At 36.8% G+C, this 23,458-nt stretch overlaps 1 protein-coding gene across 15 annotated transcripts in view; it reads left to right on the top strand.

Annotated features, from left to right (window-relative positions):
- Positions 1 to 23,458, top strand: part of GTDC1 (glycosyltransferase like domain containing 1) — a 533,399-nt gene that overhangs the window by 133,386 nt on the left and 376,555 nt on the right. For 10 of the 15 annotated variants that reach the window (XM_061183730.1, XM_061183758.1, XM_061183719.1 and 7 more), the window contains exons 3-5: positions 5,408 to 5,478; positions 8,177 to 8,256; positions 19,446 to 19,649. In XM_061183730.1, coding sequence (XP_061039713.1) covers positions 19,471 to 19,649 — 179 coding nt within the window. In that variant the 5' untranslated portion in view covers positions 5,408 to 5,478; positions 8,177 to 8,256; positions 19,446 to 19,470. Of the gene's footprint in view, positions 1 to 5,407; positions 5,479 to 8,176; positions 8,257 to 19,445; positions 19,650 to 23,458 lie in introns of those variants that run through there. The other 5 variants (XM_061183712.1, XM_061183704.1, XM_061183695.1 and 2 more) reach the window with 4 other exon arrangements.

Below are 23,458 nucleotides of genomic sequence, written 5' to 3'. Positions count from 1 at the left end.
GTTTGGGGGATTGAAGGTTTCAGTTAGGAAAAGAAATAAAAATCTTGTAATGACTATGCAACAAATGTATTTCTGTGGGAGAGTTAGAACATGTTTATTTAAGTAATCTGGATTACAGAAAATTATAGTAGAACTGTGGACATGAAAATTCAAAATTGTTTTTAATTCCTCCAGCTAGAAAGGACTAGATAACAGCTGAATTAAGGAAGAAGGAGCCATAGTCCAACTCAAACATCTCCTCTTTGTTGTAGCTTTCTTTTAATGGTAAAAATGCCTCTGGCTCCAAGTGGTAGAAAATCTTACTGACTGTGACTTAAATGAGTAAGGGTTTTATTTGTCTCCTGGCGTAAGAAGTCGGGAGGCAGTTAGTTCACAGGTAACTGATGCCATCAGGGGTCCAGGTAACATTATCCTTCTCCATCATCCTTAGCACATAATGCTTGCTTCTTATTCCACAGATGACTTTTGTACCTATAGAAATTGTGTTTACTTTGAAGCAGGAAGAAAAGTAAAGGGAGCCCAGAAGCCTAGTTTTCATGGAGAACTTTCTCTTTTTCTTTAGAAAGAGAGGCCTGCTCCTGGGGACTTCTGCCTACATCTCAGGGGCCAAAAGTGTGTCACCTAACTACCTCTAGAATGAGGTAAAAAGTAGCTTTCTAGCCTTTATTTTGGAGGAAGGCAGGGAGAAGGAGAATTGGAATGAGTGTCAAGTGATCCATCCTGAAGTTATCTGCCATACTTCCTTAGTTCTTTTTGTATAGTTAGTTGCTTGGACCTTTGAACTTCCGGGGTACTTGTTGTAGAAAGTGTTGACTTAAAAAAATGCACAACATGAGAGTTGCGAGTTAAGTTTTATTTGGGACAAAATGAGGACTGCAGCCCGGGAGACAGCATTTCAGATAACTCTGAGAAACTGCTCCAGGGAGGTGAGGGGAGGAGCCAGGATATATAGGAGTTTTGCACCAAAAGGGCGGGTGGTCGGGAATGTCAGAAGAATACTGTTAATTAAAGAAAACCAGATATCTCAAGGACTTTAGCGCTTTTCTATGTACGGGAAGATTCAAGAATCTGGGCTCACTGAAATCATTCCTTTGATATGCACCTCAGCTATCTGGGGCCAGTATCCTGTATTTTCACATCCTGAGTTTCCTTAAGGCTCACTACAGGGAGTGGCCGCAGTCTGATGGCTGCTAGATGGCACGTATTCTTTTCAGCCCTGAGTCTCCTCAGTGCTCACCAGCTCACATTGGAGGTTTGCAATCGTTGATGACTGTGGCATCCTTTGTTTATTGATATGGCAGGAAATATTCCATTCCATTTATAAGTATTCCATTTATCAAAAGCAACTTGCTGGGGTTCCCTGGTGGTGCAGTGGTTAAGAATCCTCCTGCCAATGCAGGGGACACGGGTTCGATCCCTGGTCAGGGAAGATCCCACATGCCACAGAGCAACTAAGCCCGTGCGCCACAACTACTGAGCCTGCGCTCTAGAGCCCGCTAGCTACAGTTACTGAAGCCCGCACAGCTAGAGCCCGTGTTCCGCAGCGGGAGAAGCCACCACACCACAGCGAAAAGTGGCCCCCGCTTGCCACAACTAGAGAGGGCCCGCGTGCAGCAACAGAAACCCAACTCAGCCATAAATAAATCTGTTAAAAAAAAAAAAGCAACTTGATGTTTGTTCCCTTTTGACATCCAGTACATGTGTTTTGGTATTGTGAAGTTATGTTTCTGTGACTGAGGACAGAAACTCTAATTAGGTCATCTTGGCTTGGTGTCCCTACTACACTCAGCACAGTGCCTAGATAGACCCTTAATAAAACACTTGTTAAATGAATGAATAAGTACTAAGAAATATATTATATTTGTTAATATAATGGGTATAAATCATTTATATATGTAAAGGGCACAGTCATATTTTTAATTTGTGAGGGTTGTGGGCTAAATTTTATAAAATTGTTCATTATTGCTAAGGGGACATCAATGTAAAGATGTCAAAGTCGTTTTGAGTAGAAGATATTCAGTTACAAGGGTTATAGAAAAATCCTCAAAATGACTTAGTACCAATACTTTTGTTGGAGCAAGTTATTCCATGGGTAAATTAAAAAATATAATTTCTTTTTAACTCCATGAATAGATTATTGTTTAAACAAGGATATTTTGTAGTTCTCATATATTACGATTTCAGTTTTTGAAGAAATAAGCAATTTGAATTTATTAATGAGGCATATAAGTCATTTGATAATTTATATTATTGATGTTGATTTATAAGGAGGAGTTATTAGATCCTTGGAAGCCTTATGGCTAAGAGCACACTAAATCAGAATTTATCCTAGATGGCATTTTGGCTATATTCTTAGCATGATAGCTTCATATTTTTCCACTGCGCATGCAAATAGTTACATACAATAGAAAAACATGTCTGAAAGAAACCCTAAGAAGTCATCTTTACATCTGCTTGCTTTGCCCTAAACTAAGAAAGCAGGCTATCTCTTTTTTCAAAATCTGCAGAACAAATGGCTCAGGGTATAACTTGGTAGTGTGAATCAGTGCTTCACAACTCCTCCTATGTCTAACCTAAATCCCTTTTGTTGTATTTTCATTCTGTTTCTTTTATTTTGACCTCAGAGGACAAAGCAAACAACTATCCACTATCTCCCATACAACATCCCCTATATAGCACTATTTTAATAAATTCCTCCCTTTTCATTCACGATGGCAGGGTTGTTGGCACCTTAATTACTAAAACAACCTGTGCATGGATAGAACTTATCTCAGAGCAGGGAATGTATTCAAGTATCTGGAACTCAAATTTTCTATCTGAGCAGTTTATAGTCACTGAAAATAAAGGAGGCCCTTTTAACATTCAGAAGCAGTCCTGGGAGAGAGTGCCTACATAATCACAATTTAGGCAAGGTAGTTTTCTAGATTTGGAATTGGGTATCCATAGTCAGTCTCTTGGTCATTAAGATGCTGTTTTGGTCATACTTCAGGAAGTAATAATTTATAGGCCAACACTTTGCACTTAAAAATATTGCTTGTAAAAGTTCAGCCCTTTCTCACTATTTTCACCTTTGTATTCTCAGCAATTAATAGAGTGTCTGGCCTAAAGTAGGCACTTAGTAAATATTTGTTAAATGAATTGTTTTGAGTATCCCTTGGTAATGCTTCCTAATATAGGTAACTTTAGGCTTTGCATTTCCCCATTCCTCTTTAATTTTATGCTGCCCAATAAGCACTCATGGTTTACTTTTTGTTGTCTTTGTCCTCATTCAATGATACCTGCAATGATTTAGAACTTACTTGAATAGCTGATTGCTGGACAGTTCACTTTATAATGCTGCTATAATCTTCAATTCAGGAATACCTCTTTTGCCCCCTCACCTTTTGTGAGGGTTTCTTGTAGTCTATTGACAAGAATTTGAAACACATTAATTGAATGCCTGGCATATAAAGTACTTTGCTGGATTATACATAGATATAAATATGAGTTGTACACAAACTCTGCTGCCACAGAAACAAAATCTGGTTGGGAAGACACACACATATACTCTACAACGATAGTATAAGTAGGATTGTGGTAGCTGCTCTTATTGGGGTGTAAGCCAAGTTGGTGTTACTACAGAGGAAGGACTAATTACTTCTGATGGGGTGAATATGGGTAAGCAGTTGACTTAAACCTTCATGGATGAAATGGGATTTCAGTGGAGTCTTGAACTGTATATATGTAGGAATTTGACAGGTAGTAAAGGTGAAAGGATTCCAGAAAGAAGAAGTAGCACTAGCAGTGCTTGATGGTGGGAATGTGTATGGAATGTTTGATAAATGGCAAGGAGTCTATTGTGTTTGGAGTAATGGTAGACTTGTGGCAGTGATAGAAATTGAGCCTAAAAAGGAACTTGGGGCCAAATTGTAAGAGGTCTTGTTTCTTGTTAAGTAATTTTCTTTCTTAGGTACAAATAATCATATGTTTTTGAGAGGATGGACACTAAGGTACCTGTAAATTTCAGAGGAAGAATGGAAGACAGATTAAATGTAGTTGAGGTTGAGGATGATAAGGGAGGCTGAGGGCAGAAGGGCTTGGGAGGGGAGGGCCTGATACCAGAGGTTTGGGGTGGGTCAGCTAAAAGCCCTGCAGGTTGTTGATTTGTTCAGAGTTGTGCAGCAGTGTCCTGGCTCCCAGTAGTGGGCACTTTCCAATTTTGAGCCTTCTTTCCACTATGTCATTTTGGAAGACTGTGGAGACTAAGTATTTTAGCCTGAATTCTACAATAGAAGAAAGCAGAAGGAGAAAAGAGTTGAATGAACCAAGAGTATCTGCACATTTCTTCAGTTCTTCTTTGTAATTGGGATTTTGGCTGCTGTACTTCCTAGGCTCTTGGTTCATCTTCTTGAAGTAGAACTTGCTATTGGTCCCTCTTTGAGAACCAGTTCAACTGGTTAATAACATTTTTCACTCTGTATTGTAATTATATCCAGGCTTGAGGCCAGAAACTATATTTGGGTCATTTTAATATCACAAAACAGCCTAATTTTCAGAATGTAATCATTCAATAAATGCTTGTTGAATAAAGCAAATTCGTTTATGCTTTGCCGTCACACAGACCTTCCTGCTCTCTGCACATGCCAAGCATATTCCATCTCAGTATCTTGCTGTGCCTGTTGCCTGGAAGGCTTTAGATCCAGGTCTGCAGAGCCTCCTCCCTCTCTTCTTCTGGTTTCTGTTTAGATGTCATCTCATCATCAGTGAAGCGTCCTCAGTCAACTCCATATAAAATCCTGCCCTTCCCCAACCCCAGTCCTCAGCAGCCGTTATTCTCTATTACCCTGTGTTATTTTTCTTTATAGTACGTGCCACCATCTGATGTACATTTACTTGATGATTGTCGTTTTACTCCAATTAGAAAGAAATTTCTTATGATAACAGGAACATTTGTTTTGTTGCCCAGTTTATCCCCAAGTACCTGGAACAATGATGGGCGCGTAGTAGGCACGATAGATATTTGCTAAATGAATGAATGGTAAAAACTAGACTGAAAAGGAAAATAAACATTCATTTGCGGGTTTGTTTATTGTTTTATGCAAGCAATGGTATTGTTACAACTTTTATGATATCAAATCATTAATATTGCTCTCAGAAAAATAAAAACAAATTCAATTTTTTATAGATTGTGCCTGTGAAATCTAATTATGGATTAGTATTTGTTTTAAAAATATTTGAATGCCAAGCATATCCAGTTAGAAAACACTTTTATTATCCATGCCAGCTTAATTTTTAAGGCAGTGAAATGGAAGACTGTCATTTCAGCAAGCAACTTATTTTCATTTGTGAGAATGGAATATTTTGAATACTCTAATTGATTTTTGAGGATGGTTTTACAAGAAAATAATCCTTGTTTCTATTTTCTCAGAAAGGTGTGAGCTTATGACTGACTTTGGATAAATGTCTGGAAGAGCGTCAGTCAGTTCCAAAGTAAAAAAGGTCAGTCTTGAGATACTGAAAACTTTAAAAAAGACTTGATTAAAAAAATTATTTTATATGTGTATTTAAAGTTTACAAAGCAATCTAGACTGCTTATCACGAGCTCAGCCTTCTCTTTTATTGTATTTTACTGCAAATTCACTTGGATATTTTTCCAGAAATCTGAAGTTTGTAATTTGGCAGTAAAAAAGTTGGTTATCAAATCAATATTATTATTATTTTAAAAAAATTTATTTATTTTTGGCTGCATTGGGTCTTCGTTGCTGTGCGCGGGTTTCTCTAGTTGCGGAGAGCGGGGGCTACTCTTCATTGCGGTGCGCGGGCTTCTCATTGCGGTGGCTTCTCTTGTTGCGGAGCACGGGCTCTAGAGCGCAGGCTCAGTAGTTGTGGCGCACGAGCTTAGTTACTATGCAGTATGTGGGATTTTCCCGGACCAGGGCTTGAACCATTGGCAGGCGGATTCTTAACCACTGCGCCACCAGGGAAGCCCTCAAATCAATATTATTATATGGCTTTTAGTGTCATAAGAATTCCCTTTTGGAAACCCATAGAAACTCATTTTTTCTCACCATAAACTTTATGTCACTTTTCTGTAAGGTCAGAGTACTAATGTTGGAGGTGATCTGCTCTGGGACGGAGAGTCAACAAATTGGTAATAAAAGTTAAAAAATGCCACATGGCGCTTTCCTAGGATTAGGATTTCTTCTTCATATCAAGTTCGTGCTCGTTTTAAAATATGGAAAGTTATATATTGATAGGTGTATTCTTAGTTTCCCTTTAAAAATAGATGGAATGATAAGCTTGTCTCTAATTTTTCATTTACATGTTTCATATTTTTATTAGTATTTTTGTGTTTTCTGGAGGTTAGTTTTTAATTACTTGTATACTTTTAGTGGTAGGTTGTTTTCTTTCTACATTTGTAAGTGAAGTTTTTCAGTATAGATGATTTTAAAAATGAAATGATGAAACAGTTACATTGGAAAACAATTCCAGGAATAATAGAGTTATTTCTTATTACTTGAAAATGAAACATGGTGTTTAAATTGTAAAAAGTACTAGAACTTGGAGCCTCCATTTAAAAATATTTCTCTACTAAGCCTGAGTTGCCATTGAGTTAATATTAATTAATTAATTAAAAATAACAGCTTTATTGAGATATAATTCACATGCCATAAAATTCAACTTTATCAAGTATCCAGTTAATATTTATTGAGTATCCATTCATCTACTGCATGTATCTAAATATAGGAACGATCTGAGTGGTTATGAGAGAAGACAGTCTTTTAATGTTGCAGGACGGTGTCTCTAGTAATTGGATAGCCAATGAGTCTCTTTCTTTTTTCAAACGTGTGACACATATGGATGATAATGCAATAACATTTTTCTTCTTTCTTAATACAGACACTTTGGAAATTAAGTGTGAAACTAGAAGTTCTTTCAATTTTATTCACCTTAATTAAATATTTCCCCTTATTTCAAGATGCATACCTAATTATTTACGGCTCCAGTTAATTTTGACATTTTACTTGAACTTTAAAACTTTGAGTTTGTGCTATACTTACCCATGTTCCTATTCAAAACCATAAGTACCAAAATAATATTTTAGTTCTTAACACGCTCTGTCAAAGTACAGCTCCAGATTTCTTATATATAGTAAATAAAGATCTTGATCTGTTTATAATTATTTAATAATTCGAGTACATTTTTAAATTAATTGAGTATTACTTTTATTTCATGCATTAGGCAAGCAGTATTTGCAAAATCAGATTATAGTGTTTGTGACTAACCCTAGCTGCATTAGTTTAACCCTTGATGATTATTTTTTAATAAGTTTCCTTATAGCAATAGCAGTTAAAATAATTTGAAAACCACTTGCAATCTCCTGAAGGGGAGGAAGCCTTCAGTAATTGGGAAGTAGTTTGTTATTTCAAATGATTTGGCCTCCTTCCCTAAAGTTAAGAAAAATTTATAGTTTCTTTTAAGTTGAAACATATTCAGTGAAGATAACTTGAAGAATAAAATGAAGTACAAAGAGAAAAACAAAATCGCTCATAATTCTACCATAAATGATTATTTATATCTACCTGTGTGCATGTGCACTCTCTCATGTTTATCTAGTCATTCCATCATATATTTTAATATATTCATTTCATGCAGTCACGCAATAGTAGAGACATTTTCCCATGCCAGTAAACAGTCTTCATTATGATTTTTGATCATTAATCATTTGATCATAAGAAATCCTTTTTTTTTTTTTTTGGATATTTTGATTGTTTTCAATTTGGGGCAAAGACTTTAAGAAAGATTCTTGACAAGTTCCAGAGTTAATTGTTAGAAGTGTTATTGTTGAATCAAAAGATATGCACAGTTTTCAAACCTTTTGTATTATGTTCAAATGTGATAGGACATTTTAATACTTTCAAGCAGATCTAGCCTTATGCATTAGTAGAGTAGGTAGCGCCTTCAGGCTGTGTTTTCAGGACCTGAGAAGGGTCCTTTTAATTCACAACTATTCTCATCTACAATTAACCCTTGAACAACTCAGGTTTGAACTGCATGGGTCTACATATACCGGAATAGTTTTCAGTAGTAAATACTACAGTACTCTAGGGTCTGTGGTGGGTTGGATTTGCACATTGGAAGGAAATTACTATAAATTATACATGGATTAACCTCCCTCTTCCTCTTGTTCTTCAAGGATCAACTGTACTTTGCAGAGGGCTGAAATTTCACCATCACCTGTCGCTCCTTTGTCACGTACAGGTGCTCCCAGGAGAGGTAACACATTGCGCACGGCAGGCATTTACCCTGAACAATCTGAAGGAGTTTATCTGATATTTTAAATTTAGTTCTTGCAAGTAAAGTTTAGAAACAAGGCAGGAAAAGGGACATTAGAGCATTGAGCAAGAGGGATAATAAGTGGAAGCAAAGTATTTCTTTACTTCATTCAGTTCTGCTAAAATCAGTTGAACGACCATTATATGAAATACAGGATATTATATACCTAGTTTTAGGAGTTTAAGTTATTATCTCTCTCAACAGTGATTCAGGCTGTTTGTTAACTTTGAATGCTAATTAATCCAGTAGAGAGACTTACGGTCCCAGATATGGAACACATATATGCCAGTAGAGATGCAAGGGGGAATTAATTAACTCCTAAGCAACCTTACTCTGTTTGAACACACTGTTTGCAAACTGTGAAATTACTTCCTTAAGAGATAGTGAGGATGCAGAGTGCGGTTTTGGGTAGTTTGCAAAGAATACTCTGTGCTGTAGGGTCTGCCTCATTAGACCAAATATTTGTATTATTGGAATGTCTCCTTGAAAAACCATTTGATAAAGAGATAATAGTGACAAGCAAGGCCGCTAGATAGATAAAAGTCATAGTGCTTGCTCCAATCAGGGAACTTTGAGCTATTGCCTCTTATCTTCTTTTAGTGGAAACTTGTGTGTCAGATGATATGGGCAAGCCTGTGCAAAACTATGGAGAATAGTAGACCTTCTAGAAATTATATACCCTTGTCTGTGTAATGCCTTTACATTACTCAATAGGCTCATTCCTAAATATCTTCAGGATATTAAAATCCCAGTCTATTATTATCAGACTGACTCTTTCTCTTATAATAGTGAGTAGCTAATGATATGCCCCTTGTGATATTTAAAAATAGTGATACAGCTCTCATTAACACATCTATTAGCCCCAGATTTACTCAGTCCTGGTCTAAACTGGGTTTCTGGGCTTTTTAAAATTTATCAGTAACAATCCCTAGACTCTATCTACAGATGACTTCTTAAACCACCAATAAATGTCTTAGACTATTGGCAAATCAGAAGATGCTTGAAAAATATATGGCAACTAGAAAAAGACCTGTTACAGTAAATAAATAGAAGAAAACACACTTTGAACTAATGCTACTTCTAATAAATTTCTATATTCATGTGGAACTTTGGAGATGAGAGAAGTGACACTAAATATTTTAATTGATACATCTTTATGGTTTTATTGATTTGGATCTTAAAGGACAGGTTCTGATACTGGCTGCACGTCATACTTCCTAACACCATTTAAAAAATATGTTACTGCAGGGTGACTTTCACTGATATAAAATTAATTTTAAAATATTAAAGGTATCTAACATCAGTACTAAGGATTTCTATTTCTGGCTCTCTACTCCTCTATGGAAATTTCTTTTTCTTCTCCCAACTGTTTACCTGATACTCTTTTGCCCCCTGATTTTGCATTTCTTTTAAGTTGATTTCCTTCACTGATAAACAGATTGAGTTGTGAGATTATGTCCTTTTTATTTTTCACTGGAAGTGAGTAAATCCAGAACGTTATACTTGGTGACATTTATTTCAACTCATCAAGGGAATGCCACCCATGTTTGCTTGGTTTGCTGCACTTCAAATAGGACGTTGAGAATGCTTGTGTGTTAGCGTAACCCTGCTATCTCTGTTTCAGAATTAACTGAAAATGTGACATGTGCCTCCCACTTGGAGAGGGAAACTGCTCAACAATTTTCTTTTAGTTAATACGTATTAAGTTCTTAAAAGATGTTTGAGTGAGATGCACTAGTGCCAGGGTAGTTAAGAATCTGTTAGTCATTTTGTTTTAAATTTGTTTGGTGTATATATTTATAATTACCTTGCACAAACTAGGTCTGAGTTAAAATTTGGCATAGAAGTCCATGTAGGGTAGCAAGATAATGCTTCTGTCTAATAAAAAATGCCAGTCTAATGATTAAACCAGTTGAATCCTTCCAGGTTATAGACTTGACTGTCCTTTGGTTAAATATTCTTAACAGAGTCCAGTCAGGTCAGAGAAGGTAGTTGCCCATGGTATGAAACATGATTTCCAAACACCTCAGCAGGGCTGTTGGCAGAACTGTTTTCCTTAGAATGAGGTGCGCCATTTTGAATACAATAAGATGCCACCTGTTATATTTAGATGGTGATAGAAAGTGTGCATTAAGTTCTGTCCATGAGAGTAAATAGTAATTAGTGGTAGTAAGGGGTGATTATTTGTGGTTGATAATAATAAAGGTCTTGGATGAATTAGGAAGGAATTGTCGAGGCCATTGCTAAAGGGTTTTATGTGTTTATAGACTCAATGCACATTTGTTGAACACCTTCTGTTTGCTACGTGCTGGGGGTATAGTGATAATCAAGCAGACCTGGTCAGTTTCCTCATGGAACTTAATATCCAGGGGGAGGAAATGGGTATTATGTAATCACTCATGTAAATATAGTCTACAAGGGGTAAGTACTGAGAAGTACTACAGATTGTTACATCAAGGGGACCCGGACTTTGTTTGATGGTGACTGTAGCTAATTATGAAATAGACTGAATATAGCCCTATGGCTGACCTCCTCCCCTCCCACTCCACACCTTTCTTGCTATATGAATCTTGGATATTGTCTTTTGTCCATCCTATTATCCTATCAAAAAATTGCCAATCTAGAGCTGGGGGATGAAGGATAAGGGTTGTGAGGTGAGGGGAGGGATGATTATACAGGACTCAGGAAGAAGTCACAAAAGTTTGAGTTTTGTGATCCTAATCATTTGGTATTCAGCTTTGTGTGACTTATACCACCGATGTCCTAGATTTACAAACTATTGGGAGTTCTTTTTAAATGTAATATGCAATAAATATATCTATCATCTTATACTGGCATTTACATTCCACATGCATATACATTTATACTGCAATATATACCATTACGTAGTAATAATTATTAAATATTGATATTCAATCCAAAAACTGCAAAGACTAGGAAATGGAGGCACCTTTTACTTAGGTCATATCAGGTGCCTGGAATGAAGTATAATGGAAAGATATGTGAATATGGGGTTAGAAATCCTGGGTTTAAACCCTTCCTCTGTCACTTATTCTTTGATGCCAATAGTCTCTATTTCTTCTTCTATAAAAGAGAAGTGATCAAACAGTGGCACCAGCCTTCCTTCCATCTATGATTCTGCGATTCACCCTGGCTTCTCCACTTAGGGGTCCATATCCGAATGGGTCAGATAGCCCTATTTTCTCCCACTGAGCTGATTTGCAGCCCATTTCAGGAAGGTGGAAAGCTTGGAGAAATGCCATCTTGAGAAAGCAAATACATTATTCATCTTGTCAAACTTTTATAAAATGCATAATTGTTGGCAGAAAGTATTTAAAAATGCCTTTTTTCCTTCCCTGTTGAATAAAAGCCTAATTACTAAATGTGGAATGGGATCTCCAGATTGATGGTGAGGGAATTGGTTTCTCATCCTACTTCCACTTTTAGTACTAAACTAGGATGACGATAGATCAAACAGAATAAAAAACGGTAGGTGATTTTCAAAATTCATGGATCTCACAGATATTCTCTTAGGCCGTGAAACTTGCTTTGGCCTAGAATTCAGTTGCTTATGGTGTTTCTCCCACTTCTTTAATCACTGTTACTTCTGTTGCATTAGTAGGTTAAGACAAACACGCATCTACATGAAAATAATTTATTCATTTCAATAAATTCAGTGAACATTAAGAAAAAAGAATAAGTATTTGAAAGAGAGTATAAAATGTGTTCAGATATACTAGCTGCTTGATTTAGTTTAGGCTTCAGGAATAATGGGAAATCACTAGTAGCAAGTATAGTGCTGCCTGACACTGGTTTGCTCAGGACCTGTGTTCAGGTGAAAGCAATGTTACTTCTTTAAGGGCAGAATCAACTTCCCATTTCCTCCTGATCTTCAGTTCAACTCTACAAAAAACTTAGTGACATCCACTATATAGCAGATCCTGGGATAATCCCCAGGAAAATAATGACATGATCCACATCCTCCAAATTTTTTACAGTCCCATAGGGAAACAGAACATGGAAATAGAGTGAAACAAGTAAAATGCTACTGTACAGAGTAGAAAAGAAGTCATGTTTAAGAGGAGTTCTGGGAAAGGCTTCTTGGAGTTGGTGATTCACATGCAGAAATTTTAAGAAAATTTCATCAGGTGAACTTGAAGAAAAGGCTGACGGAAAAGAGATAAAGGTGTGAAGTCACAGAAGTGTAAAATAGCCATGTGAATGTGAGTGCTTGGTATTGCTTCGATGATCCTGGGGAAGTGGGGGAAGAGGATTGAAGTCAGAGAAGGGGAAGCAAGGCTGTAGTGAAAAGAAAGGAAGAGGCCAGAAAAGGAAGGTCTTAACTGCCATGTGTAGCGCCTTGGGTTTTGTCCTTAGGTGATGGAGATATGGAAGGTTTTTGAGCATGTCACTTCATGATCAGATTTGCATTTTGTAAGATTATTTGTGGCTGGATTATGGAGAATGGTGTGATGGGAACTGGATTGCATGGTAGCATGGAGACCTACTTAAAAGGGTAATGCAATAGTTCAAATGAGTGATGAGATAATTTTCTGGTATAAAATCTCCAATTGATTCATAAATACACTGCCACATTTTAAAATGTCAGCAAATTGAAAATATTTTTAGTATTCAGTAGAACTAATTCATTGCTATTTTTATAGTTTAAAATTATTCATGAAATTGATGGCAATGAAAAATTGAAAGAGGGTTAATATTTTATTTGTCCGTGGAATTAAACCAGTACACTAACAGAAAAATTTTCACAGTTATAATTTTGCTATTAATGTGGAATATTACTTTACAAAATGTAAGGTAATGAATTTGTTTTATATGTATATGTATATATATATCTAGTTGTTTGTGGAAATTATGCATATTTGAAAACAAGTGAATGATGTCATACTGTCGGTACATGTAGGTATTTGTCGAATTTGCATTTGATACTGATAGTTATAACCAAGACTTTGTGTTAATTCAAGTCATGGCATAAGTGATGGATATTTTTAAGCAGAAAGTTAAATCCCAAATCGAGAAAGAATGAAAATATTTGTCAGGGAAAATTAAATAACCGTATATGCATATATGACTGTAATTTTAAAAAGAGCATGTGTTAAAAGATCATTGCAAATCATATATTTGGAACAGCACATTTGAAAATAGCTTTAAATTGTCTCACAAACAGTGTGGCATATAAGTCTTCTTACCAAATCTTGGTTTTGGTGCATAAGTCCTCACTTCTTAGTTATCACAGCAGGAAACAAAAGTCAGAGTTGATGAAATTAGAATATCCATAGCCTTGTGGGGGAATAGAATATTAGAGTGCTACATCTTTTTCAGTATGAACCCAAGATTAAAAAAAAAATGTTGCTATTTAAGTACACAGTAGTATACAAGTTATCATAAATGTTAGGTTGTATGCCCCATAATCAAATGGAATAATGATCAGTTTCTGTTGTATGTTATCTTCAATTCAAATTAATGCTCAGGAATCCAATTTCATGCCTTACTATTGGTCAGACTTTCTTTCTTTCTTTCTTTCTTTATTTATTTATTTATTTATTTATTTTAGCTGTGTTGGGTCTTCGTTTCTGTGCGAGGGCTTTCTCTAGTTGCAGCAAGCGGGGGCCACTCTTCATCGCGGTGCGCGGGCCTCTCACTACCACGGCCTCTCTTGTTGCGGAGCACAGGCTCCAGACGCACAGGCTCAGTAGTTGTGGCTCACGGGCCCAGTTGCTCCGCGGCATGTGGGATCTTCCCAGACCAGGGCTCGAACCCGTGTTCCCTGCATTGGCAGGCAGATTCTCAACCACTGTGCCACCAGGGAAGCCCCCAGACTTTCTTTATTTGTGTATAATATTGTGAATGCCTATAGTTTTAGGATTGCAAGTTTATTGCACTGCATTCGATGTTAGATTATTTATCAGTCTTCAGAGATTACATTGAAGCTTTAGGGATCAGGATGTATTTGCTATGCTTGATTTTTATGACATTTTTTATAATAACTTTTTCATAGGATCTGTTTATCCTTGTCTCTTTTTCCCCCCATGTCATGATAGAGTGTATTATAGTACTTTGAAGAAACTTTTTCAGCAAAATATATTTTTACTACACATTTACCCTTAATAGGTTCTGTTAGGGGAATCAATGACAATATGTTTCAAAGCAGAAATCTTTTCATGCTTGTTTTTTTTGTTTGTTTAATGAGATTTCAGGTTTATTTTAACTGGGGTTTCCCTGATGAATCATTAAAATAAGTGAGTGGGCTGGAAGGTAATACGAACTTTTCTCAGTACTGCCCTATTTTACTCTGCTGGGTTATTGGCTGCTTTTTAAGTAGAACCTGGGTGTGTTGGAGTTGGTGGTTGGAGGTTCAGAAGGGAAGAGGGGAAAGGGTCAGTTAGGAAATACTAGGTAAACCTCTGATGACCTATCGGGAAATCCTACTCAAATTCTACTTTCCTCAATTTACACCTTTTTGTGTTTAAGCTTTCTATTTTTGCTCTGCCAAGCTCAACTTTCCAAGTACTGTATATAGGCAAATAGAAAATATATTTTCAGCAATTGATTGAAGTTTAAGGTATCAAGCCATGTGTGGATTAGCCTGTGGAATCAATTTCTCATGTGTGTGGGATTAAAATCGTTAAAACCATCATCACTGAAACCATACCTTCCTACAACTAATAGCAGTAAGGTGTCTGTGGAATATATTAACACAACACGTCCTCTAATTTAAAATTATTACTTGGTATTTGGTTGGAAAATTATTTGAATATTATAGGTAACTGCATTGACATCATATATGAGGGCTAATTATGGGTTTCTAATGTGACTTAGCTTTAGTTTTTAAAAATCCACATGAGATATTTATACTTAGCACATCTTTTTCAATAAATCAGTGGCATATGGCAAATTTCCTTTAGCTATACTGTTTAAAAAAAAAACCAAAAAACTGAACTACCACAGCAGTTGTAACTGTTAGAGGAGGTAGACAAAAATGTAGTTCACCTTGAAAATGATCATGGCTCAAGGAATAAAGAAACTGGGTCAAGCTTAAAATAAATGCAGGTACGATGACAAAAGTTTTAATATAAATTTAAAAATATTCACAGTTGGTTTCAGACTACTTTTGTTCTTGGTGATCTTATCAATAATGCATTTTTCATTTTTAATTGAGATGACTCTAATGGCACCTTTTCATTTTGGTCAAAATATTTATATGAAATACTATTGTGATTTTTCACCTTCTATTCCCTTTTAATTGTAAATGTACATTTTTGGAAGGCAGATAATTCTCCAATAGATCATTTTGACCTCTGGTAATCTTAAATAGAATTTGAAGTGGTTTAACATTCCTATGTCCTAGCTATCACTTTGACTTTTGATATTGCTAAATTAATGTTTAGCATTTAACCACGTATCATTAAATCATAGTATTGATAATGAATTAAACTTTCATAAAGCTTTAATAGTGTAACAGGTTCTCATTCATCTGGTGTCACTGGGGAATAAAGAATGCTGAAGAAATGAGGTTTTTTAAAACTGAAGCTTACTTGTTTAAGCAGAAAAACTTAAAAGCTGATAAAAATTTATCTGAAACATTTTTTATGCTCTTTTAGGGAGTATGAATGGATTGGCCATTTACTCATAAAATATCATCATTCTAGTGTCATGTAGAAAGGACGTGGGCTTTCTGTTTGGTGTTTATTCTCCAATGTGGGAAGTTTTGTTTGTTTGTTTGTTTGTTTCTTCCTTTTAAAATGCCATACCCCTAATTCTAATATACTTACTCCGTTTAATTGTTTCAGGGCTTAAGGTCTGTGGTGGTACATGCGCTAATGCCTTAACAGATTGATAAATCCAGGCACCTATGTAAGACATTTGGCTGCATGTAGGCTCACCCAGCATCTTTTGGCAAACACCTGGCCGCAGCTTCCTGCCATGGAGGAGACCCTGTCCTTCTCTGGAGTGAGGACTTTCAGTGTTGAGGCCCTGTTAATGCTGCTCCAAACCACTCACTCTCCAGTAGCCATTGCTAGTGGTGCAAAATGTCTGTATTTACCTGGCGTGCTCATGAGCATCTGTTATGTCGGGTGACCATCTTCAGTTTCCTGGGATTACTGCTAAAATGGGCAAATGGTGTACTCCCTTTATCTTTTAGGAAATTCCAGCGTAACAGCAAAAATCCTTTTGAACACAGTGTCTTTTTTTTTTTTTCCCCCAACTCCTGCTCATATGTTTCCAGCAGTGTTTTCTAAAACAAAGCTCAATCAAGCACAGTGAAAGTATTTGAGCAGTTCTTTAATGTGCTGTAATGACATCTGGTTTGAATCTTATATTTAAAAATCAGGTTCCCCTCTTTTGCTTGCACCTAGTGGGAATCATCTTTCTTCCAGGTTGTGCTTAAAGAAGACTATAGGGGAAGAACATAATTTCTTCTTGCTGCAAAAGTTGCAGTAGAAGTAAATGGGGAAACTGCCAGGATATGTCTGTCTCCACAAAACAAGCAGAACAAATTTCCATGAATCAAAGCCACTAAGTATAGTTTTCAGAGATGGTAGGACATAGTTACTTTCCCTAGAAAAATACCCCAAATTCAGGCACACCCGTTGGCCACTAGAAGAATGCTCAAGTAAACGCTAGTTCAAACCTGTACATTTCACTCTTCTTACTGAGCTATTAAAGGGGTGGAAATCTACTATAACTATAATCTTTTTTCCGCTTTTCTATTTTTCAACCTCCCACACGCTTGGTGTTCAGTTCTGCTTAGTGAGTGTCTTGAATCTACAGCAGCACCTACACATACTGCCTCCACTGTGGCTGATAGCTTGTAGATAACTCATGATTCAGACCCATAAGAAACATCTGTTAACTTAGGGCATGGTACGTGCTCTAGATTAATCATGGAAAAGGGCAGAGTAATGAAGAATCAGAAAGCTTGTTTTTTTCCAAATATTAATGCTGCTTTCTTTGAGGTTATATATGAGTGGAATATTCTCTAGAGTGGTTTATATCACATTCCATCACTTGGGGAAATAGGTCATTTTTATAAGAACCTTTTAGAGACCTTTTAAGCATATACACAGCATATACACCTTAGTGTGGTTAGGTCAGAGGAAATAAAGCAAGATAGCAGATATCTGTCATGTGATGCAGAAAGCAAATTAGTGTTAAACCGCTTTTATTTTTTCTTGAAACCTTTGATATAATTTTCAAAATTGCCTTTCACTAGTTTCTCATTTGCTTTCTAGAAGTTTCCTTCATTTGAAAGGTTACTGGCTACCATTTTGTTAAACCTGGAGTCTGTTTGTTAACTTACTGAATACAGCATTATAAAGTTGAAGTCACCAGCCAGCCTGAAAAAATCGAGCTGCGTAGCGCAGTCTCTGAGCTTACTTCTTGCCCACAAAATCTGCAGTACTCTCAAATTTGTATTTGAAATACAAGCTGCTGATGAGGAATGGGTAACACCCACTGCCTTTCAAATGCATGTGTATATCTACTTTTCCCACCTTTCCTTGGTGAATAGGGAGCTGTGATTGAAAAGAACTGATTTTAAAATGCTGGAGGATTCTATCTTTACTCCTTAAGTAAGGTGGTTTATCCTAATAATGGGAGGGGCAAAATACCTTATTTCTGTTTGTCAGCTGCTATGCTTCAATTATATCTTCACAGCACACCTCTGAGGTTAGTACTGTTATCCCCATTTTAGAGAAGGTGAGACTAAGTCCTACAATGTTAGGTAACTTGTCCAAGGTCCTACAGCTAGGACATGACAGAGCTGAGCTTCAAACCTGTATCTCCCTGACCCCAGGACTCACACCTTTTCCACCCAAGGAGCACTGCTTCCTATTTTACAGATAAGTGAAATATGTGTTTGTATCTTTTCCCCAAAAATGCTCATTGGAAGATTTAAGACATCAAGAAATAAGCTTTTTTCACTTCAGTCATTTCTTGGAGAACCGTTTGAGACATTTTGCTTTGAAAGGCAATTTAAGCAGGCATTGCTTTGACTGAGCAAGGTAAAGCACCGTTTTCTTAGTTAGGAGCATCACTGAGTTTTTGAGACTAATAATTTTGTGGAACACCATTATTAAGGAAAGCAATATGCTTGCTTAATGAGTGGTGTTTACTTAAGTCATAAAGGAGAATTCAAACATCTGGAATATTTTTAAACAATGTAGTTGTTATGTACCAAGTGATATTTCTTCTTTACTTCTTATAGGAGATAGCATATAATTTGAAATATGTAAAAGTTTTTACATTCATACATATATTTTTATCTCACTGAGCACTTTAACAAAAGTGATGTTATTAAAGTAAAAAGTTGCTTGACAGCCAATTCTCTGTGGTGAAAATTTTACCACATCTTTAATAGTAATGTTACTTTATCGCTCTTAATGCATTTGTTGTTTAAAGTAAGGTTGTAGAAACTTTGCTGGTTCACAAGCATATAACTTTACCCTACTTTTTCGGTCTTCCTTTGGGGGTGGGATATTGACAATACTGAGGAAGTGGTCAAGCGTCTCAAGAAATTGTATCCTAAAGATTTTTGACATTAGAGAATTGAGATTTGAATATGAGTGTGCTGTCTTCTAAATATGGATTCGTTGGAGGCATTGGTAGCTGATGAATTTAAAGATGGATTAATATGAGAGTTCCAGAATCAGAGAATTCCTGAACTGGAAAGGCCCATACAAATGAAGGGCTCTTGGAGTGGAAGTGTTAGTTAGGACATGAGTTCAGTGACTGTCCAAGTCTAGATAGAGCTCTAGGCCAAGCCAGTGCTGAGGTTACTGAGTCAGGGTCACAGCCGTTCCAGCCAGGAAGTGAGTGATCACAGCAGGAGAGAACTTTAAACTTCCTGGGTAGGAGAAAAAACTGAGTCATTGTGGAAGTAATCTTAAGACATGAAGAAAACAGAAATCAGAAAAATAAAGCATCTTTATTTCCTCTTATTAACATGAATGGTATAAAAATACTGATTCCAAAGTACAAACCTCAAGCAGGACAAGCCTATTTAAAAAAAGTAATTTGTCTGTAAATGACTTTATTTGCTTTCTGGGTATAATATTTTAACATATTTATTTGGAAATATTTATACAAAATTTTTTTTGCTTAATATCTAGAATCTGTGAAGATTTAAAAGGGCCAATGAGTATTCTCATCATTGAGGCATTCTATGGAGGGTCCCATAAACAGCTGGTGGATCTGCTTCAAGAAGAGTTAGAATACTGTGTCCTTTATACCCTTCCTGCAAAGAAATGGCACTGGAGAGCACGGACGTCGGCTTTGTACTTCTCTCAGAATATTCCCGCCAGTGAGCATTACAGGTAATTAGAGCCCAGGCTGCGTCTCCAGCCTGTTTTAAATGTACTTGTTCTAAGGAGGTTGCTTCCCTGTTGGCCTCTGTGAGATTTCCTCCAACTATGGAATTGGTCAGAATGACTACAGTAGCTATTACTTTAGTGACAGCAGAGCAGCCGAGTACATTTATACTCTGAGGACACCTGGTCGGTAGGAAAGTGGCTTCATTTAGAGCCTGCATGGCTTTTCTCATTTGTCTTGTGCTTTTATCACATGCACGTGTGGGTGTATGATGACATTTTTTGGCCTGAGATGAGAGTTGATCTTGTGCACATTTGTTTTTTGCTTCCATAACCTCCCATGCCTCTTTTAGTGAGTATGCTGTTTTAGGGTGTCTGCTCTGTACTAGGAGCTAATGTTGGAAAGATGGATATGACCAAGGCCTGTGCCCTTACAGGCTTTAAAGACTATTCAGAGATGAGTAGTTTTTAAAGTGTCATGAGAGTATGAAAAGGGGAGAAGTTGATATTGACTGTGACAAATTGGAGATAGCTTTGTAGAGTTGGTCAACTTTGCTTTGTCTGGAAGGATGAATAGATTTTGGGGACACAGGCCTCAGTTTTGAATTTTGAATTGTTAGGAAGTGGGAACTAGGGGGACCTATTAGAAGGGCTTATGAGACACACTGAAAAGATGGATGGGAAATACCAATTCCACTTTAAGGAAACAGTAGAATGGAATCCTCCTGAATATCCTTACTGCCATATGTCTCCTGATGGTTAAATAGTGGAAGATTATCCTACTGTGATTTACATATCCGATGTTCTTACCATTTTGGGCCCTTCTGTGTAGGACTGCATTGGTGGTGGCAGGAGTTGGGAGGGCCAGACTGAGAATGAATGGAGTTCGAGCAGCTAGGTTGTTAGAGAAAGGGCACGTTGCAAGCTGCAGTGCTCACCTTGGCGTCAGCAGCCATATCCATCTGCTGCTGCTTGTAAGGTGGGGCAGAGACAAGGGAGAGAGCAGCTTGAGATTTAAATGTAGGTTGCTGTTCTTAGTAGTAATTTGGGGGATTCAGAAAATAACCCATTTGGTGTATAAACACCATGCATCGCCTCTGAGAATTCAGATTGTCAGATGGAACAGCAGTGAGCACTCAAGTCATGTTGCTTGGGATTATAAAGGTAAAAGCTGTTTGGGGGCATATTGAGAATTTTGTATTTTTCTAATCTAAAGTGTATTTTTCCTTACATAATTTAATGTTTTATATTCTGATAATCACCAAGTGAATATTGTGGATTCACTAGTAGTATTAGAAATTTCAGTGCCTGTATCAATATAAAAGTTTTCAAGGCAATGACAAGTGAGTCGTTGCCTTGAAACAGTGCTAAACAGGATTTTAGCACTGTTGCTGTGCTAAAATTGATTGTTTATAGTTGCTTTCACATCTCATTTAATTGTGTTTTCTCAGCACCAATTGCATTATATTACTTAAGGTCAAGTAATCCAGTTGGCTTTATGGCACATTTTCATTTAACATTACCATTTGATATAATACATTCATACATACCAAATGATATAATACATTTCTACAATGATTTGAGCATTGAAACTAACCATTTCTGTATCTGCTGTTAGATTTCATTTTGATTACGCAGTGTTTTGGAATGGAATTTTTGTATCACAAATATATGTGTGTGGATAGCATGCAAACAAACACTTCTGTGCCCGTGGCTTCCCCACTCCCTTTGAGGTCTGAAGCATTTGAGGTAAAACATCACATTGCTTTTTGAAGCAGTCTTATTTGGGAGGTAGATTTCTGAAAGATGGTGTCATAAAATATAAAGTTTTACTCTCTGATAGCCATAACCTCCAGGTCCTAACAGTGGTATCTGTGATCTTTCAAGCTCAGCCATTTAAGCTGCAGTTAATGGTACTTATTAATCTAATCAGACTTCACTAAAACATATACCTCACCAGTCTAACTTACAGTTATATTTGACTAACGATAACTTATCTACTCTTTACCAAATAACCTTTCTGAATACTTTTAGAAAAAACAGCAGCAGCTTGAAAACTTATATACGAAGTTAAAAAATATGCTCACTCAACCCTAGATAGAAGTTCAAGAATGACGTTTTGTTACACCAGATAAATCTGATCTCTGTGGAGACTTTTAAAGATATGAAAAGTTCTTGATTTCTATTTACTTACTCTATTTGTACATTTGTCAAATGAAATCACCAAAATTCATAAAGATAAAATGATTAAGCACCAATATTGCATACTATGCAAAAACTACTCTGAACTAGTAGGAATGTGTCTGATAAGAAAGACCTTGAATGTAGGTACACAGGTTATTTTTTTTCAACATCTGTACACATAGTCATTGTTTTTATAAGCTCGTTATCTGGGTAATATTTTATTACTAAAAGAATAAATGCTCCAGCCTAATTAATCAGCTTGATTCTGCTTTATCTTGACAGTGAAAAGAATACATCATGATTCACATTTAGAGCTGTTTAATTTTTTATTATAGATTACAAAAGCTCCACAATTTTTTTTTTCTCAAAAGTAGTTTGGTAAATATTAGGCTTTATTAAAGCCTTGCCTTCTGGAAACTTCACAAAATGCAGAAAAATGTTTCTGAGGATGGGCCTCAAATTTCATGTTCTGAAATGTATGAGTCATTTGTCCCAGCATCAAGCATTTCTACTTTCTTAAAATATACCTAGAGTAGGCATCAAAGATATTTCGTTCTTTTTTTTTCTGCAGTATCTTTACTGAACTGAAAGAATCACTCTTACTTAAAATCATGTTTTTCACTCTCAGATGCTTACAGTTATATTTTCATTCCATCTGAGGTATTGTGGCAGATACTGATCATTGCACACCTAACAGCCCTTCTTCCTTGTTAACAGAATTAGTTTTCTTTGGCGTGGCTAAGTACCCAGCCCCTGGGAGTGAAGCCTGATGGACTTAAGTCGGTCATGATGATTCCAGTCTCTGCCAGATTTTCCCAGTTTTCCTCGAAGCTAGTGCTGGATTCTGGCAAATTCAGTTTAAGTAGATGACTTCTGGGGGTTCTTCCAACTAAGTTTTTAAAAATTTTTTAATTTTGTGTTTTTACTTATAAAAAGAGAGAGCCATCTCCCCTTCTCTGCATTTGACTGTGGTTATGATGTCTACAACTAGCAGATGACAAGATGAGGACAAAACACCTGAGCTGCCATAAATGGCTGATGAAAGGCTGGAACGCTATAGCTACCTAGTACCCTGAAAACCCTCTGTCCCTAAAACATCGAGCTATGTTTTGTAAAACGTAATAAATTTCGTTTTAAGTTCATAGCGGAGCAGAGTAAGAGAAGATCTGGAGAGGGATTTGGAAATTAGAGTGGTCACCTTGCTTTGAAGCTGTGGCTGCGTAGTTTTCATAAAGGGGACTGGTTAACTGAGTTATGTTACGTTCTTGAAATGAAATACTGTGCAGCGTTAACCTGAATTAGGAAGCTTTCTGTGTCCTCTTATTGGAATCTCTCCAAGACAAGTGACCAAAAGTAAGGTGCCAGAGTGTTATTGGTGCTATCTTTGGCGCCAAGAAAGGAGGTTACAGGAACGAAACAATGGAAGAGTGCATTGGAAATGAATGAAGATACTTGCCTGGGGATTAGTGTAGCAGAGGTTGTTGGTGCCCCACCCATATCCCTCCCACCTTTCTCTTGTTGTGTGCCAGCTTCCTGCTGTCAGTCTCTGCAGCCCTTTCCCGGGGGAGTAGCTGCTCTGCCAGTGCAGGCAGCAGGCCCCAGTAGCCCTTCGCCAGTGATCTTCGCCCCTC

This window comes from Eubalaena glacialis, chromosome 1 (assembly GCF_028564815.1).
Source record: "Eubalaena glacialis isolate mEubGla1 chromosome 1, mEubGla1.1.hap2.+ XY, whole genome shotgun sequence".
In the NCBI taxonomy this organism is placed as follows: Eukaryota; Metazoa; Chordata; class Mammalia; order Artiodactyla; family Balaenidae; genus Eubalaena; species Eubalaena glacialis.
The sequence above is the reverse complement of the archived record's forward strand: the minus strand, read 5'-3'. Positions and strand labels throughout refer to the sequence as shown.